The sequence below is a fragment of the Pleurodeles waltl genome, chromosome 5 (genome assembly GCF_031143425.1).
Source record: "Pleurodeles waltl isolate 20211129_DDA chromosome 5, aPleWal1.hap1.20221129, whole genome shotgun sequence".
Taxonomy (NCBI): domain Eukaryota; kingdom Metazoa; phylum Chordata; class Amphibia; order Caudata; family Salamandridae; genus Pleurodeles; species Pleurodeles waltl.
The window spans coordinates 895,151,760-895,170,501 of NC_090444.1; the positions used below are offsets into that span (position 1 = coordinate 895,151,760).

At 46.1% G+C, this 18,742-nt stretch overlaps 1 protein-coding gene across 4 annotated transcripts in view; it reads left to right on the forward strand.

Annotated features, from left to right (window-relative positions):
• GNPAT (glyceronephosphate O-acyltransferase) overlaps positions 1–18,742 on the forward strand; it is a 443,941-nt gene that overhangs the window by 160,575 nt on the left and 264,624 nt on the right. For all 4 annotated transcript variants that reach the window (XM_069235014.1, XM_069235013.1, XM_069235016.1 and 1 more), the window contains exon 9: positions 3,470–3,693. In XM_069235014.1, the coding sequence (XP_069091115.1) occupies positions 3,470–3,693 (224 nt within the window). The remainder of the gene's footprint in view (positions 1–3,469; positions 3,694–18,742) is intronic.

Consider the following 18,742-nt stretch of genomic DNA (forward strand, 5'->3'; position numbering starts at 1 on the left):
ACATTATGTCACCCCTTTGGTAGGCCCTTCAGCCCAAGGGCCGGGTGCCTGTCTCGAAGTGTGAGGGTACCCCTGCATGAGCAGGGTGCCCCTACACACCCCACACCAATTCCTGGAATCTGTAAGTGCAGGGAAGCCATCTTAAGGTATGTAGTGGACACTGGCCAACGCAAGTGGTCCAACTACATAATGACTTCTCTGAACCTAGGCATGTTTGGTATCAAACATGTTGGAATCATGCAACTACACAGATTCCAGTGTTAGTTCCATGATAACGTGTACTCTGTGGGTTCCTTAGAGGATCCCCCAGTTCTGCCTGTGCATCTTTACGGGGTCTAGCTACCAGTCCATGCTGCCTCTAACCCCAGACACTATTCTGCCCTCCTGCTGGTGAGCCAGGCTCAGGCGGAAGAAGCAGAACAAAGGATTTTCTGCAAGGGAGAAGCTTGACCACCTCCCCCCTGTGTATTAGGTGTCTTAAGTCTGGGGTGGCCTCTGAGCGCCACCTTACTGCTTTGAATTGCACATTTTGTGCCCTCCTTGCATAATTCGGTTTGCACCAGTTCAGGAACCCCTGGTTCCCGCTCTGACACAAAACTGCACGAAGAACAGGGGTGTGACCACCACCCTGTCCAGCTCCTCTCCTAGGAAGGTGCACAGAGCTCTGCATGATGGCCACTTGATTCTGGCATCTTGGAAACAAGATAGGCCGATGCCCATGGGAGCATCTGACTGGTTAGGCCAGGTAGATGACGCCCATGACCCCTTCTGATAGGTGGGTCACTTCAGAGAGTGACCAACCCCCTTTTAGGGTTACTTAAGGGTTCCCCAGTGGATGGGTCCTCAAATTTGTCGAGCAAGACTCTAAAAAGAACTCTCTGCAAGACATATTCTGCTCCTGGTCTCTAAAACCGCTGCTGGTTTGCATTGGAACTGAAACACTCCTGCTTCTGGTAGGAAGGCTCTCATTGCAACATTGTTTCTCTGGATAATGCTAGAATTCTGCATCATCCACTGCTGTGCATCCTCCAGAGTCACAAGGACTCAGTTTGCATCTGGTAGCACAAAGCATATTTCCCTTGTAGTGAAGGAGTCACTCCCCTGCCTCCGCAGGCACCTTAAGATAAATGTCGACTGGCTGGTAGGGTCTGCTGTCCCACGTACATCTGAAGACTCTGCTTCACAGGTGGTGAGTCTGTGGCTTCATCTAAGTCCTGCTTGTCCTCTGACCAACTTGGGAGACTGTGAGCCCCTGCTCCTGCCTGGAGTGGAACCCCTGTGCACTGCGACTTTTGCACTTGCAAAGACTTATTGACTCTTCTTCCAGGAGATCTTCAGGCACCAAGAAGCCCCGGCCTCCAGCACTCTGCAACTCGAAGATTATCCTCTGTCCTGTAACTCCTGTGACGTAGAACTTCTGTTTAGTTGTGTAGCTGAGTCCTCCTTGTGACTCCCTGTGTTGATCGCCTGTGGGTCACGAGTGGTAGCTCCATCTACTTCTGCTGGCCTTCGTGCGTGGTGAGGGCCAGCCCTGACTCCCCCTCCTGGGTAGAGTCTCCTGGACCTGGCTGGTCCCCAAAGCTTTGAAAATACATCACTAGCTCCTGCTTGCATTTGCCAGTGCTTGTTGGTGACTTGGCCGGTCACTTACCCTCCTGCAATCCAACGACTGTCGAGGGACAGCTCGTAGGCGACTCCTGGGATCTTCTGCAGCTCCTGGACCCTGCAGCTGGACTTCTTCTTCCACTGACTTGCAGGAACATCACCTCTAGGTGGGTGGGCGTTGCCACCTGCACCACCTGGGCACCTCCAAGGGTGCTGGACTCTGTCCCCTTCTTTCAAAGGTCCTTCACGTCTGGAATCTGTCACTGGGTTCCATCAGCCTAGTCCATGGGTCGTGACAGCAGCTGGACAATCCGAGGCACCAAATGACTTCGGAGAGAGACCCTTCTCTCCTTTGCATCCAGGTTCTCTGTCTTCTGGGTGTTCTGGGTATCCTAGAGTGGGGGCACTCTCCAACCTTCCTCTTGTCTGTTGGTTTCCTCAGGGTCCACTGGGAAGGGTCCTGAATCCCATGAACTCCAGCCACCACTCTCTATGTTAGCCTATGGGACGACTGGGTGGGTGACAACCTTGCACCTGGTCACTGGGGATGCTCCCTGTACTTAACTCTGGTGCTTCTATCAACCCGAGCCCCTAGCTACCTACCACACTTACCTTGGTTTGGTTCACTATTTCATATTCCACTTTCTTGGTATATCGTTTGGTCCTCCCATAGGGCCTGTGTGTGTTTATGCTATTTCTGCAGGTTATTATGTGTATATATTGTGTAAAAGGAAATATATCAATGCTAGTCTAGTAGTATTGCTGTAATGAAGTATAATTTATTTTTGCAACACTTGTGTGGTTCTTTCATGTGAGTGAGTTACTGTCTGACTACTGTGGTATAGCATGTGCTTTACATTCCCCCTAGATAAGCTTTAGCTGCTCGCCTCAGCTACTCTTAGAGAACTTTTGCTATCCGGACACCTATTAACTATCACTAAGGGTTGCATGGACTCAGTATTGGGTGCCACGCCGTAAACGTACACTATAAACTGAGCCACCCTCCTACAATGGTGGTGCAGCGGTGGGATAAGACACTTGCATCAGTGACTTTCCGTAAGAAAGATCACTACTAACTATTGGTTACATACCAAGCTAATAATTTCAGATACTTCTAAAAGTTTAGTGATTAGGTATTAAGGCAATATGACAATTGTTTTTTAATGTGCTGTGATTCATTGATGAAATGGTACATTTACTCACGTTACAGTAGTTCTGTAATATAATATCAAAAAGTAATGTACAAAAATCCTCAAATTTTGGAGTGAGCGAAAATACTTTCCTGTCATATTAGGGATGTTGTCTGTTATGCTCCCAATTTTGCTGTCCACTTGGGACAATAGTTTTTGATTTTTCATTTCTCGTTGTTTCCTTATTTAATGACAGCCTTCATGGCATTGACTCTGTACTGATTTACTTAAGACATTTTTAATAAAACCCCTTATGTTTTTATTGATCTGAAACGCAGTTATTGAGTGGGCTTATTTACTAAATTGATTGTTATTTCTGGCATTTTGATGGAATAGGAGGTATCTTAACACTGGGACATATTGCCTCTTGAAATTGAGGGTTTAACAACATTTCTGACCCCGTAAATGTGGGCTTTCTGATTGCAGTGAGATTTTGGGGTGTCTAAAGTTTCTGGTTACAGCACGCCTACACTATACCCTAGTAGTTTTACTTTCATGGATTTGAATTTCCTCTTGTGGGCTTTTCGTCATAGATATAGGAACCCAATCTCAGTGATTTATTTCTTTTACATTTGATATGCATAGAGTTTTAATCTGATGTACTAACTACATTCTACTCTTAATGAACACCTTAATGACTAACCTGTTAATTCGTTTTTTACATATAATTTCAGACATCTTCCTCAGAGACCATCACAAGATATGCAAGTGTTTGTCAGGGACGTTGCCTTCAAAATGGAACTGCAGCAGATAGACAACATGGTTCTAAACCCAGGGGTCCTTATTGCTTCCCTTTTGCTTCAGAATTTGCCAGCCATGGAGATGGAACATCTGGTGGAGAAGACCCTGTGGCTGAAAGCTTTGGTGCAGACCATTGGAGGATTTCTTGAATGGCCTGGTTAGCAATATTGATTAAATCACTGATATTTCAGTTCCACTTAATGTCTTTTCTTTTATAAGTGCAATGCCCACAGCGTAGTCTAATTTATAAAACGTAATTTTTAAAAAATTTAATAATACATTTTTTTATTGGTTTTCTTATGATCATACAGCAAGTGGTATGGTGAAGAGAAAAGAAGTAGCATGAGGTAAGAAAATAGTCATCCCCCAAGGTTCTCCCCTCGCCACCCCACCCCTCTTGACAAAACCAGTTTATCATTCATTTTTCCCCCTCCCCTCCTTTCGTCCCCTAGGTTGTGAGTCATTGAGGAAGTTCCAGAATTTGTCATCTAGGTCTCGATCAGGGTCTCCAGGTCTAAGAAGGGCAGTACCCCTCCCTCCCCAATGCTGACACCACACAGCCTCTATCTTGTAGTGTTTTTGTGGACACCACCTAGCCCAGATCTTGTAGTGCTTTTGTGGGTACACCAAGGCCTTACAGATCAGTATCTCCAAAGACATGCATTTCTCTAAGGGTGTGGGTTCCAAGCTTTTCCAGGATTCAGCTATGTCCCTTTTGTACGACCACCAGCCTCACCCATAAGAGCATGGCCTTATATCTGTCAGTTTCTAGCCACTCTGTGATATAGAGAAGTGCCAGCTTCAGGTCTCTGGGTAGGGTCCAACCCTCAGCACTCACTCCAGACTCCCCAGCGCACCCTTCCAGAATTGTTTCAAATTTGCGCATCCCAGACTTTGTGGAGAAGGTCACCGGTTTCTGTATTGTATTGTAAACAATGTGGTGAGGTGATGGCTCCCATTCTCCAGAGCCTGTCTCTTGTGTACTGTGTGCTATGGAGATATTTCCATTGTATAAATCTAGACTGGGAGACTATAACTGATTCATGGGGTGAGGCCAGAGCTTCCCACCAGTCTTCCTCAGAGTTGACCCAAGTCCCCCTCCCAGGTCTCTCGCAGGCGAGCAAAGTTATTGGGTGAATGTATCCCCAGTGATTTGATATTGATACACCTGGGAGATTTTGTGTTTGCGCAGTGTTTCTAGCGGTATCTTAGTCTCCAATTGACTGTACTCTGGTATTTTGGTAATTTCTGCAACATAGGGTATGAGCACATGTCGGAGCTGTAAGTATCTAAAAAAATTGCATGTGCTGTAGATCGAGTTCTGTTTTCAGTCCTAGGAAGGATTTCATCATGTTGCTTTTTAAAACATCCTCAACTTAGAAATGCCAGTCATGGCTTGAAGCCCTGAAAGTTGAAACTTGTGGCTTTATAGTCCCTACCACAGTGGAGTTTCCTTTGTTATGATTCCCTTCCATCCAAGTGCTTAGTGTCACTTCAGATGGGGAGAACAACAGGCATGGTGGGTGGAAGGTCTGGGGGGGAGGGGTGCTCTTCCATACTACAAATGCAGTTGGGGGCACACCCTATCACCCATTTTTCAGTCGCTAATGGAGGTCTACATCTGCATTGAACCACCGCTCATTCACTATGAGGTGCAGCAAACTATAGTATGAGGTTATGTTCAGCATTACAATGCCCCCATTGTAGGTAGATTTATAGCATTTAGAAAGAGCTACCATCAGGGTGTGATGGTTCCATAGGAAACCTGTTCAAAAGGGAGTCTAACCTCTTGAAAGTGGTCTGTAGTATGGGAAATGGCTAGTGTTGCAGCTAGTAGAGCGTTTATAAATAGCTCAACACCCGTAATATACAGTGGCAGTGTTGTCTAAAAGCCCAGATCTTTCTGTAAACCATCCACTTGGGATTTAATATTTTGCGCCCGAGCACGGTGGGGATCCTCTGTGCTGTACACCCCTAAATATAGGAACCTGTCCTTCAGGACCTTTAGGTCAGTTACCCAGCTAGGATCTGCAGAGGGCAGTTAATGGGATTTAGGGAGGAATTGGCCCTGTTGATAGTAAGTCCCAAGAAGTTTCTGAAGATTCCAAGGATCTGAAGGACTCAGGTTTTACATTCCTGTGGGGTCTAGGAATATTTGGACATCATCATAGAGAGTTATTCTGTCCAAGACTCAAGTCCCCCAGTCCAGGCCCCTGACGAGGGTGTCGACCCTTATCCACCCCACCAAGGGTTAAATAGCAGTGGTGAAGAGCAGAGTCAATAGTGGGCAGCCATGTCTTGTCGCCCTATAGATTAGGAATGGGTCAAACAGCATGTTTCCTATCCTTACTCTGGCCCGCAAGTCTGTGAACAATGGTCTAATCCAAGAAAAAAGTTAGATTCAAAGTTCAGTGCTTACAATAAGCACAACAGTTAGTTAGTCCTATGTAACTGATTCTAAGTCCTTGTGAAAATCTACTAGGAGGAGTGCGTGTGACCCGGTATACGATTACCCAGAGCCAAGGCATTATTGACCCGTATAATATTGTGATGTGTGGCATGCTGGGGCTTAAAGCCAGATTGATCTTGGTGATTCAAGGAGGTTCACAGTGACATCAATGTATTTGCTAGGGCTTTAGGCCAAATGTTGTTCATTCTCTATAGTTAAAAGGGAAATAGGGCAATAGGAGGAGCAGTGCTCCGGCGGGAGTCCTGGCTTGGGGATAATCACAGTCTCTAGTCCCAGATCAGGTAGGAGTGAATCCGTCTCGTCGCCATTCATGAAAATCCCATGAAGTTGTTCAAGAAGTAAAGTTCTATACGTTTCAGAGAATTTCATCCGGAGTCCATTGGGGCCTAGAGTTTTACTGAGTAGAAGTAGAGACTGGGCCTCCCCTAGTTTTTCCACTCTACGGGCATTCTCTTGCAAGTCCCGGTCAGTATTAGAGGCTGTTTAGATCGTGTCATAGAGGATGGTTGGGCATAAAGATCTGTGTAGTAGGAAGCTAATCTTCAGTGAGTGCAGATTCTCCAATGTGTGAAACTCACTCTTCGTCTGTTATATGGGCAGTGAGTGTCTGTTGGGTTGTGTTGGTGCAAAGCCAATGCAGGAGCCTGCTTGTTTTGTCTCCCAGTGGTAAATGCGGCTTTATGTGGTGAGCCATGCCATCTTTGCTCCCCCCGAGTAGCAGCTGTTTGAGGCCAGTCTGGTTGTGCAGAGAGTCCCTGAGCTTGTCAGGAGCCTGGGATTTGTCATAGTCTGCTTCCAGTGTAAGGATCTGAATCTTGAGATCAATTATGTTACCCTATGTCTTTTACATGTGTAGGAAAGTGCCATTGTTGGCATGGTCCCCCCCCCCATTTTGCCTAGTGTTGATGCCAACTTTGATGGAAAGAGTGCTGGGTCCCTGCTAACCAGGCCCCAGCACTAATGTTCTTTCCCTAAAACTGTACCTTTATTTCCGCAATTGGTACAGCCCTGGCACACAGTTACGTCCCTTGTAAAAGGTGCCCATGGTACCAAGGGCCCTGTGGTCAGGGAAGGTCTCTAAGGGCTGCAGCATTTATTATGCCACCGTAGAGGACCCCTCACTCAGCACATGCATACTGACTTGCAGCTTGTGTGTGCTGGTGGGGAGAAAAAGGCAAAGTTGACATGACACCCCTCTCAGGGTGCCATGCCCACAAACGACTGCCTGTGGCATAGGTACGTCATCCCTCTAGCAGGCCTTACAGCCCTTAGGTAAGGTGCACTACACCACAGGTGAGGGCATAGCTGCATGAGCAATATGACCCTACAGTGTCTAGGTCCATTCTTAGACATTGTGCAGTGTAGCCATTTTGAGTATATGTTCTTTGAGTTTGTCAGTACGAACTCCACAGCACCATAATGGCTTCACTGAATAATGGGAAGTTTGGTATCAAACTTCTCAGCACAATAAACTCACACTGATGCCAGTGTGGAAGGTATTGAAAAATGCACACAGAGGGCATCTTTGAGATGCCCCCTGGTTGTGAGCCTAACTGCTAGTGTAGGACTGACCGGGTCTGTGCCAGCCTGCCACTTTCAGACAAGTTTCTGACCACATGTGGTGAGTGCCTTTGTGCACACTGTGGTTGGAAACAAAGCCTGTCCTGGGTGGAGGTGCTTCACACCTCCCCCTGCAGGAACTATAACACCTGGCGGTGAGCCTCAAAGGCTCAAGTCTCGGGTTACAGTGCCCCGGCGCACTCCTGCTAGTGGAGATTCCCTCCCCCCCGGACAAAGCCCCACTTTTGGCAGCACCCCTAAGGTGTCCAGAGCTGAAGTGACCCCCTTCCCGCAGAATCCTCCATCTTGGTTTGGAGGACAGGAACCAATAGGGATAGGAATGTGTCCCCTCCCCCAAAGGGAGTGGTCACAAGAAGGGTGTAGCCTCCCTCAGGGACAGTAGCCATTGGCTACTGCCCTCTGACCCCTAACATGCCCCTAAATCTAGGATTCAAGGGCCTCCCTGAACCCAGTGCACCAGATTCCTGGTGATCTACAAGAAGTACTGCTAAGCTGAAACACCCAGCAGAGAGAAAAAAAGACATCAACTGCTTTGGCCTCAGCCCTACTGGCCTGGCTCCTGCTTCAAAGACCCTGCAAAAAGACCAGGGACGCATCCAGCGGGCCCAGCGACCTCTACCAACTCCAGAGTACTGCCCTGCACCCAAAAGGACCAAGAACTCCAGAGGACAGCTGCTCTGTCTGAAGAAATCTACAACCAAGGACTCCCACCTTACTCCAGATGCGTGAGTCCTGACCCCTGTGCACCTGACGCCCACGGCCTGTGTCCAGGTGGTCCACCCAGCAAGAAAGGGTACCCAGGTGATTGTGAGCAAGAGCCCACCCTTGGTTGACCCCTCCATGATGACGCCTGCAGAGGGAATCCCGAGGACCCCCTGACCGAGAGCTCCAGAGGCAGATAACCAAACGCCTGAAGAACCACTACACCTGCAGCCCCCAGGCCTTGGAGAAACTGACCCCAGGTGCACCATCGATCAGTAGGTGGCCCTCCTCCCTGCCCAGCCAGTGGTTTTGCCCCAGAAGCCACCCTGGACCTTGTCTGCAGCCTCAGAGTGACCCCTGGGGTCCCCTCGTAGAGTTGCATTGAAAACCCAACACCCTGTTTGCACCTTGTACCCCGTGCCCTAGTGCTGCCGAGGGTGCGTGTTTAGTGCCTACCTGGGGCCATTCCAGTGCTCTCTTGAACCCCCCCAGGTCTTCCCTCTGAAACCACAGGTACTTAGCTGCCAGCAGACCAAGTTCTGAGTGCCCCCGGTCTCCATAGGAGCCCACGTTAATTTGGTACCACTTTGACCTCTGCACCCAACCATCCCATGTTGGTGGTGGTGGGTGTTTGGGGTTAACTTGAACCCCCAACAAAGGACTACCTACACCCCTGAGATAAGAACTGTAAGTTGTATACTTACCAGCAAAACTGCACTAACTTTTCTTTCCCCAAGAACTGTTGAAAAATGCAGTGTCCACTTTCAAAATAGCTTTTTGCCATTTTAAGAAAAACTGTATACATTGTCTATTCTATTCAAAGTCCTCATCATATATATGCAAAGTACCTTTTATTTTATGTACTTAGCTGCAAACTGAATCTTGTGGTTCTAGAAATAAATTAACAAAACATATTTTTCTATATAAAATCCTATTGATCTGGGGTTAAGTCATTGAGTTTGTGTTTCTTCTATTGCTTGTGTGTGTACAACAAATGCTTAACACTACCCTCTGATAAGCCTAACTGCTCGACAACACTGCCACAAATAGAGCATTAGTATTATGTATTTCTGCCTCTGTCAAGCCTCTGGGGAACTCCTGGACTCTGTGCACACTATATCTCATTTTTATATACTATTTACAGAGCCAGCTTCCTACAACATGTTCCTGTTATCTGACTTATAATGTACCCTTTGATCGTGACTTTTCAGAGCCTCCCAGAGAGTCTGAGGATTCAACAGTACCCTTGTTGATCTGGAGGTAGTTTTCAATGGCCTTTTGAATATGTGCCCTATTTATGGCTTCCTGGAGCCACCACAACTTGAAGCTCCACCCTGGATCAGGGTCTACCGGGGCGAGTCACATTTGTACCTCCACTGGAAAGTTGAGTCAAGAGAAGGTCTGCTGTACTCCCAAATAATGTGTATCAATATGCTTGAGGGTATAGGGCTCTCCAAATGTCCTCTTACACAATTAAGGCTTTGAATCTGGCCAGTGGTGAATATCCCTCTGCTCTTTACTTGATACTAAGTGGACCTATCCTGTCTCCAATCCATTATCTCATTCAAGTCCCCTCCAAGTACCCAGTTCCCGAGATGAAACTGGGCCATCAGTGCTCCTCGTATGTTAAGGAAGTCAACTGATAGTGGCTGGAGAGCATATACACTTGCCACTGCAAACAACCGATCATAATGTAGGCCAGACAGTGCGACATATCAGCTTTAATTGCCCTGCCAAGCCTTCGTAATTGCCAGGACGGCCACCCCCCAGCAGCCCCTAACAAAGCCCTTGTGAAACACTCAAGAATAGCCCATGCAGGCCTGGTCCAGACACTTAGTACCTGCTAAGTGTGCTCCCTGGTGGAGTTGTAAATCTGCTTTGTAATGTTTGGTCACCTTCAGCACCGCGCACCTCTTGAGGGAATCCAGCATTCTATTAATGTTCCACTCAAGAGGTGGACAGTGCCTCCAGCATCGTAGGAGTGTGGGTCAGTCATGTAGGCAGGCACATGGTTGTGTGGCATGACTGGAAAAATGGCACGTAATATATATGTAGCAGTGTTGGTATGGGATGACTGTTGGCCAGTAAGTACAGGTAGTGTGAAAAGAAAACTGTACCAATAGATAGAAATCAACAACGTTCCTTCATCCCCGCACCCCAACCCATAACTCAAGAACATGAAGTATCCATCGTGGAATAAACTAAGAACGGTCGCCAACTTGGTGACCACACCCCATCATTGATTCTGTGTATCATAATGCGTACCAGCACCCAAAACATATCCCCGCAAGATTAAAAAGGAAACAGTGTGGTTAAACGGGCTATAGAGAGTCTCTCTGCTACATTGCCAAAATCAGCATATCCCCAGGTGGGACTTTAGGTTCAGGAAGAAGTTTATGTCCCTTCTGCTCCGACTGGAGATGAAGAATGTCTTTCAGGGGGTTTAGGGTCCAGAAATGTTAAGCAGCGAAGTCTGGGACTGGGTCCGAGGCCTTCTGCGGAACGGTAGTGGCGCAATTTTCTGCAGGACTGCAGTGGCAGTTGTGTCCATCTTCGCTATTCTGTGGAGTTTTCTTGGCATACGGGCGAGTGCCATGCCATGTTTCTCCTCCAGTCATTCTATGTAAGCCTCTGGGCATCAAAGAAGAATGTCTTGCTTTGGTAGGTAACTTGCAGTCAGGAAGGGAAGAAGAGTAACATGTATTGGATTTGGAGGCCGAGAAGTTTTTGCTTGATGTCCAGAAAAGTGCGTCTGTGTTGGACTTTCAGCGTGTAATCTGGGAAAACCATTGCTTTAGTTGTGCAGAACAACAGGACCTCTTGTTTCCAAGAGGTTTGATAGATGGTATTGTGGTTTTCCAAAGTTAAAGATGCGAGCAGTGATGGGGTGCAGAGTAACGTAACCAATAAAAAAAAGGAAGGGGGAGAAAAACAGTGGGTGCACTTGTTCCTAATGAGGGATAAGGCAACACAAACTTCATTAAGCCAGGAAAAGCTAGCAGGGTCTGGTGGAGCAAACACCAAATAGGACAGGGCTGGTGGGGAGAGTAGAAGGAAAAAGTTATTGTCTGTGCATGTTGTCAAAGAGTGGGCTGAGTGACCGGAGTCCCCTCTCAGAACTGTTCTGGAGGGGTGTCCCAGAGCTCCAAGATCGGGGATATAAGGAGACTCTTTACCTCTTCCTTGTGTAGTAATTTACTGTCGGCATGGGCCCATGCCAGAATGGAGAGTACCCATGCAGAGACCACTGGGAGGGTATGCTACCTTCCATTTTCAGGGGATTAGGCGCTTCGCCAATAGGAGAGCCAGGTCAGCAAATCTTCACAGCGCTGTACATTTTGGTGCATTGGAAGAACCCCAGAATGCATACTTCCTAAGTATAAGGGAGGATAGAACCTGTGCATTGTACTAGGTGTGTTGTAACGTCCCTCCAATAGATGGTCAGTGTAGGGCAGGACCAGAGCATGTGCACTATTCCTACATCTGAAGTCAGACAATGGGGACAGCATCAGTGCGGTAAAGTAGTGGTTTAGATTGCTAGGAGTTAGGTAAGCACAAGATGTAGAATTAGATCAGCTTAAAGTGGGCGTTATGAGGCACTATAGAAGGATAATTCAGGCTACTCTGCCAATCACTGTCTCTACAGGTGAGGCCAAGATCTCTGCCCCAGTGTTCTCGGAGTGTGACGAGGGAGGTGCTGTGCATGTGCAAGGTGCCTGCTATCCATCGGGTCTGATGCCCATCCGTACCCAGGATGTGCAAATACTGTATGACCAAATGTTGTGTGGATTCCTGCTGTATCACACCCCAGGACTGAGTCAGTACATCGATAAAGAAGGCATATAGTAAAAATTGACCAGGTGGGAACTCCGTATTAGCAATTAGTTCTTTCAGTTGAAGGAGAGATCCGTCGCTGTACAGGTCGCCTATGTAATGTAAAACTGCCTCATGCCATGTTTTCAGTTCCCATAGAGTCATAGACACACACCCTCATGGCATCCCAAGGAGTGGTAGCGCCGGGCATATGGTGTTAACAAACGGGTGGGGAAACACCAATAAGCAACTTGGAGAAGGGGATGTTTGGTGGCGGAACCCTAGTCAGTTTGTGAAAAAGAAAATAAGTTACTTACCTGAAACTGCAGTTCTCCAGTATTATCTTTCATAGATTCACATGCTTGAATCATTCCCAGTCGAATACCATAATAAAGCAGTGTGTATGTATGTATGTGTATATATATATATATATATATATATATATATATATATATATATATATATATATATATATATGTTCGATGGCATGTGTAGCTGCAGATACACATGCTGTGCACAGTCCGCCATCTGGTGTTGGGCTCGGAGTGTTACAAGTTGTTTTTCTTCGAAGAAGTCTTTTCGAGTCACGAGACCGAGGGACTCCTCCCATTTCGACTCCATTGCGCATGGGCGTCGACTCCATCTTAGATTGTTTTTTTTCCGCCATCGGGTTCGGACGTGTTCCTTTTCGCTCCGTGTTTCGGGTCGGAAAGTTAGTTAGAATCTCGGAAAAAATCGTCGGTATTGTTTGCGTTCGGTATCGGGTTAGTTAGAACAAATTGACACCGAATTTTGAAGAGCTCCGGTGGCCCTTCGGGGTTTTTTCGATCCCCCGTCGGGGCCTGGTCGGCCTGGCCACGTGCGACTTCAAGGCTGATGGAACAGACCCCATTCCGCTTCTGCCCAAAATGCCATAACAAGTATACGGATCAGCATCTGGTCTGTAACTTGTGCTTGTCCCCCGAGCACAAGGAGGACACTTGTGAAGCCTGTCGAGCGTTTCGGTCGAGGAAGACGCTGAGAGACCGAAGAGCCAGGAGACTACAAATGGCGTCCACGCCGACAGGTCAAGAACGTTTCGAGGAGGAAGAAGAAGCTTTCTCCGTCCACGAGTCGGATTCTGAAGAACTCGACGCCGAAGAAACACCCCAAACCGTGAGTAAGACGTCGAAAATCAAGACTCACGAGAAGTCCACAAAAGCCCAGGGGACGCCACCGCCAACATGGCTTAACCCGAAAACTAGGTGACCGATCCAAGGCACCGAAAAAGGGCATGCTGGTGTCGAAGTCATCCGACTCCGGTCGAGATACCGCCACACAGCAACCTCGGAGCCGAGACAGCGGCTCCGAGAAACTTCGGCACAGAGACAGCGCACCGAAGAATTTCGGCACCGAGACACCACGCCGAAAACAAAGAAGGTTTCTTCGGAGCCTAAAAAGACTTCCGAAAAGGTTTTGGTTCCGAAACATCCAGCCTCGGAGCCGAAAACTAGTTCCTATACAGAGGAACAAGGATTAACCTCCCAATTACATAGATTTGGAGAGGAGCTTCAAGCTGTAGAGCCTGACTACACGCAAAGAAGGCTTCATATTCATGAGGACACAGGGAAGATAACCACTCTTCCCCCAATCAAAATAAAAAGGAAACTTGCCTTTCAACAAAAGGACAAGCAACCACAGGCAAAAGTGGCAAGGAAAACAACCCCACCACCGTCTCCACCACCATCAATACATGCATCACCAGCAACAACTCCACCACTAATGCACTCACCAGCTCATACTACAATGAGTCAGGATGATCCCGATGCATGGGACCTTTACGATGCTCCAGTGTCTGACAACAGCCCAGACTCCTATCCTACAAAACCATCACCACCTGAGGACAGTACATCCTACACACAGGTGGTCGCAAGGGCAGCCGAATTTCACAACGTCACCTTACATTCTGAACCAATTGAGGATGACTTTCTGTTTAACACCCTATCCTCCACCCATAGCCAGTACCAAAGCCTTCCCATGCTCCCAGGAATGCTAAGACATTCAAAACAAATATTTCAGGATCCAGTTAAAGGCAGAGCCATAACTCCAAGGGTGGAGAAAAAGTACAAGCCACCGCCAACAGATCCAATCTATATTACAACACAACTAACACCAGACTCAGTAGTTGTCGGGGCAGCTCGTAAGAGAGCCAACTCTCATACCTCAGGAGACGCACCACCTCCAGACAAAGAAAGCCGCAAATTTGATGCTGCGGGAAAAAGGGTTGCAGCACAAGCAGCAAATCAATGGCGTATTGCCAATTCACAAGCACTTTTGGCAAGATACGACAGAGCTCATTGGGATGAAATGCAACATTTCATCGAACACTTACCCAAGGAGTTCCAAAAAAGAGCGCAACAGGTGGTAGAAGAGGGACAAAGTATCTCAAATAATCAGATACGGTCTTCCATGGATGCAGCAGATACAGCTGCAAGGACAATAAACACTGCAATCACGATACGAAGGCACGCATGGCTGCGCACTTCAGGGTTCAAGCCGGAAATCCAACAAGCTGTGCTCAATATGCCATTTAATGAACAGCAATTGTTTGGGCCGGAGGTAGACACTGCCATTGAGAAACTCAAAAAAGACACCGATACAGCCAAAGCCATGGGCGCACTCTACTCCCCGCAGAGCAGAGGCACATTTCGAAAAACACCTTTTAGGGGAGGGTTTAGAGGTCAACCCACAGAAACCACAACCTCACAAACAAGGCCTACTTACCAGGGTCAATATCAAAGGGGAGGTTTTCGGGGGCAATATAGAGGGGGCCAATTCCCAAGAAATCGAGGAAAATTCCAAGGCCCCAAAACTCCTCAAAATAAACAGTGACTCACAAGTCACACAACCCCATCACATAACACCTGTGGGGGGAAGACTAAGCCAATTTTACAAACTTTGGGAGGAAATAACAACAGACACTTGGGTCTTAGCAATTATCCAGCATGGTTATTGCATAGAATTTCACCAATTCCCTCCAAACGTCCCACCGAAAACACACAATATGTCAAAACAACATATAGATCTTCTAGGACTAGAAGTTCAAGCATTGCTACAAAAGGACGCAATAGAATTAGTACCAAATCTACAAAAAAACACAGGAGTATACTCACTGTACTTTCTAATACCCAAAAAGGACAAAACTCTGAGACCAATACTAGATCTCAGAACACTAAATACCTACATCAAATCAGACCACTTTGACATGGTCACGTTACAAGACGTAATCCCACTGCTCAAACAGCAAGATTACATGACAACATTAGACCTAAAAGATGCGTATTTCCATATACCAATACATCCTTCACACAGGAAATACCTAAGGTTCGTATTCCAAGGAATACATTACCAATTCAAAGTGTTGCCATTCGGAATAACAACTGCGCCAAGAGTTTTTACAAAATGCCTGGCAGTAGTAGCTGCACATATCAGAAGGCAGCAAATACATGTGTTCCCGTACTTAGACGACTGGTTAATCAAAACCAACACGCTAAGACAGTGTTCACAGCACACAAAATATGTCATACAGACCCTTCACAGGCTAGGTTTCTCCATCAACTACGCGAAGTCACACCTTTTGCCGTGTCAGACACAGCAATACTTAGGAGCGACAATCAACACAGCAAAAGGGATTGCCACTCCAAGTCCACAAAGGGTTCAAACATTTCACAAGGTAATACAGGCCATGTATCCAACACAAAAGATACAAGTCAAAATGGTAATGAAACTCCTAGGCATGATGTCTTCATGCATAGCCATTGTCCCAAACGCAAGATTGCACATGCGGCCCTTACAACAGTGCCTAGCATCACAATGGTCACAAGCACAGGGTCAACTTCTAGATCTGGTGTTGATAGACCGCCAAACATACATCTCGCTTCTATGGTGGAACAGTACAAATTTAAACCAAGGGCGGCCTTTCCAAGACCCAGTGCCACAATACGTCATAACGACGGATGCTTCCATGACAGGGTGGGGAGCACACCTCAATCAACACAGCATCCAAGGACAATGGGACATACATCAGAGGCAGTTTCACATAAATCACTTAGAACTGTTAGCAGTATTTCTAGCGCTGAAAGCTTTTCAACCCATAATAACCCAAAAATACATTCTTGTCAAAACAGACAACATGACAACAATGTATTATCTAAACGAACAAGGAGGGACACACTCGACACAGTTGTGCCTCCTAACACAAAAAATATGGCATTGGGCAATTCACAACCACATTCGCCTAATAGCACAATTTATTCCAGGGATTCAGAACCAGTTGGCAGACAATCTCTCTCGAGATCACCAACAAACCCACGAATGGGAAATTCACCCCCAAATACTAAACAATTACTTTCAAATTTGGGGAACACCTCAAATAGATCTATTTGCAACAAAGGAAAACTCAAAATGCCAAAACTTCGCATCCAGGTACCCACAAGATCAATCCCAAGGCAATGCTCTATGGATGAACTGGTCAGGGATATTTGCGTACGCTTTTCCCCCTCTCCCTCTCCTTTCATATCTAGTAAACAGGTTGAGTCAAAACAAACTCAAACTCATACTAATAGCACCAACATGGGCAAGGCAACCTTGGTACACAACACTACTAGACCTTTCAGTAGTACCTCATGTCAAACTACCCAACAGACCAGATCTGTTAACACAACACAAACAACAGATCAGACATCCAAATCCAGCATCGTTGAATCTAGCAATTTGGCTCCTGAAATCCTAGAATTCGGGCACTTAGACCTCACACAGGAATGTATGGAGGTCATAAAACAAGCTAGAAAACCTACCACTAGACACTGCTATGCAAATAAGTGGAAAAGATTTGTTTATTACTGCCATAATAATCAAATTCAACCTTTACACGCACCTGCAAAAGAAATAGTAGGATACTTACTACATTTGCAAAAATCTAACCTAGCTTTCTCTTCCATTAAAATACATCTTACGGCAATTTCTGCTTACCTACAAATTACGCACTCAATTTCATTGTTTAGGATACCAGTCATAAAGGCGTTTATGGAAGGCCTAAAGAGAATTATACCACCAAGAACACCACCAGTTCCTTCATGGAACCTCAACATTGTCCTAACACGACTCATGGGTCCACCTTTTGAGCCCATGCACTCTTGTGAAATGCAATATTTAACGTGGAAAGTTGCATTTTTAATTGCCATCACATCTCTAAGAAGAGTGAGTGAAATTCAAGCATTTACCATTCAAGAACCATTTATTCAAATACATAAAAATAAAGTTGTTCTACGGACCAATCCTAAATTTTTACCAAAAGTAATCTCACCGTTCCACTTAAATCAAACGGTAGAATTACCAGTGTTCTTCCCACAGCCAGATTCTGTAGCCGAAAGAGCACTACATACATTAGACATCAAAAGAGCACTAATGTACTACATTGACAGAACAAAACTAATTCGAAAGACAAAACAACTATTTATCGCCTTTCAAAAACCTCATACAGGAAATCCAATTTCAAAACAAGGCATTGCTAGATGGATAGTTAAGTGCATTCAAACCTGCTATCTTAAAGCTAAAAGAGAACTGCCTATTACACCAAAGGCACACTCAACCAGAAAGAAAGGTGCTACCATGGCCTTTCTGGGAAATATTCCAATGAACGAAATATGTAAGGCAGCAACATGGTCTACGCCTCATACATTTACCAAGCACTACTGTGTAGATGTGCTAACTGCACAACAAGCAACAGTAGGTCAAGCTGTATTAAGAACATTATTTCAAACTACTTCAACTCCTACAGGCTGAACCACCGCTTTTGGGGAGATAACTGCTTACTAGTCTATGCACAGCATGTGTATCTGCAGCTACACATGCCATCGAACGGAAAATGTCACTTACCCAGTGTACATCTATTCGTGGCATTAGTCGCTGCAGATTCACATGCGCCCACCCGCCTCCCCGGGAGCCTGTAGCCGTTTAGAAGTAGATCTTAAACATTTGTACATTTGTAAATATATTACTTAAAACTTTATTATGTACATACGCATTCACTCCATTGCATGGGCACTATTACTAGCATACACAACTCCTACCTCACCCTCTGCGGGCAAAACAATCTAAGATGGACTCAACGCCCATGCGCAATGGAGTCGAAATGGGAGGAGTCCCTCGGTCTCGTGACTCGAAAAGACTTCTTCGAAGAAAAACAACTTGTAACACTCCGAGCCCAACACCAGATGGCGGACTGTGCACAGCATGTGAATCTGCAGCGACTAATGCCACGAACAGATGTACACTGGGTAAGTGACATTTTCCATATATATATATATCACTATCATAGGCTGTAACGGCAATGAAAAGTCAGTTTAACAGCCTATCTATGTCTCTTTTAAAAAGAACCAAACTTGAACTATTCCTAATCAGGTGACAGCAACCTCTAAAATACTCCCAACAAAGGCTTAGTCCCTTAGAATTTCAAGCACAAGTGGGAATAAATAATCCCGAACTATAAGGGGAGCCTCTGGGGAGGAGGGTGGGTCGAATGTGAATCTATGAAAGATACCAATACTGGAGAATTGCAGTTACAGGTAAGTAACTTATTTTCTTCTCCAGTATTGGATCT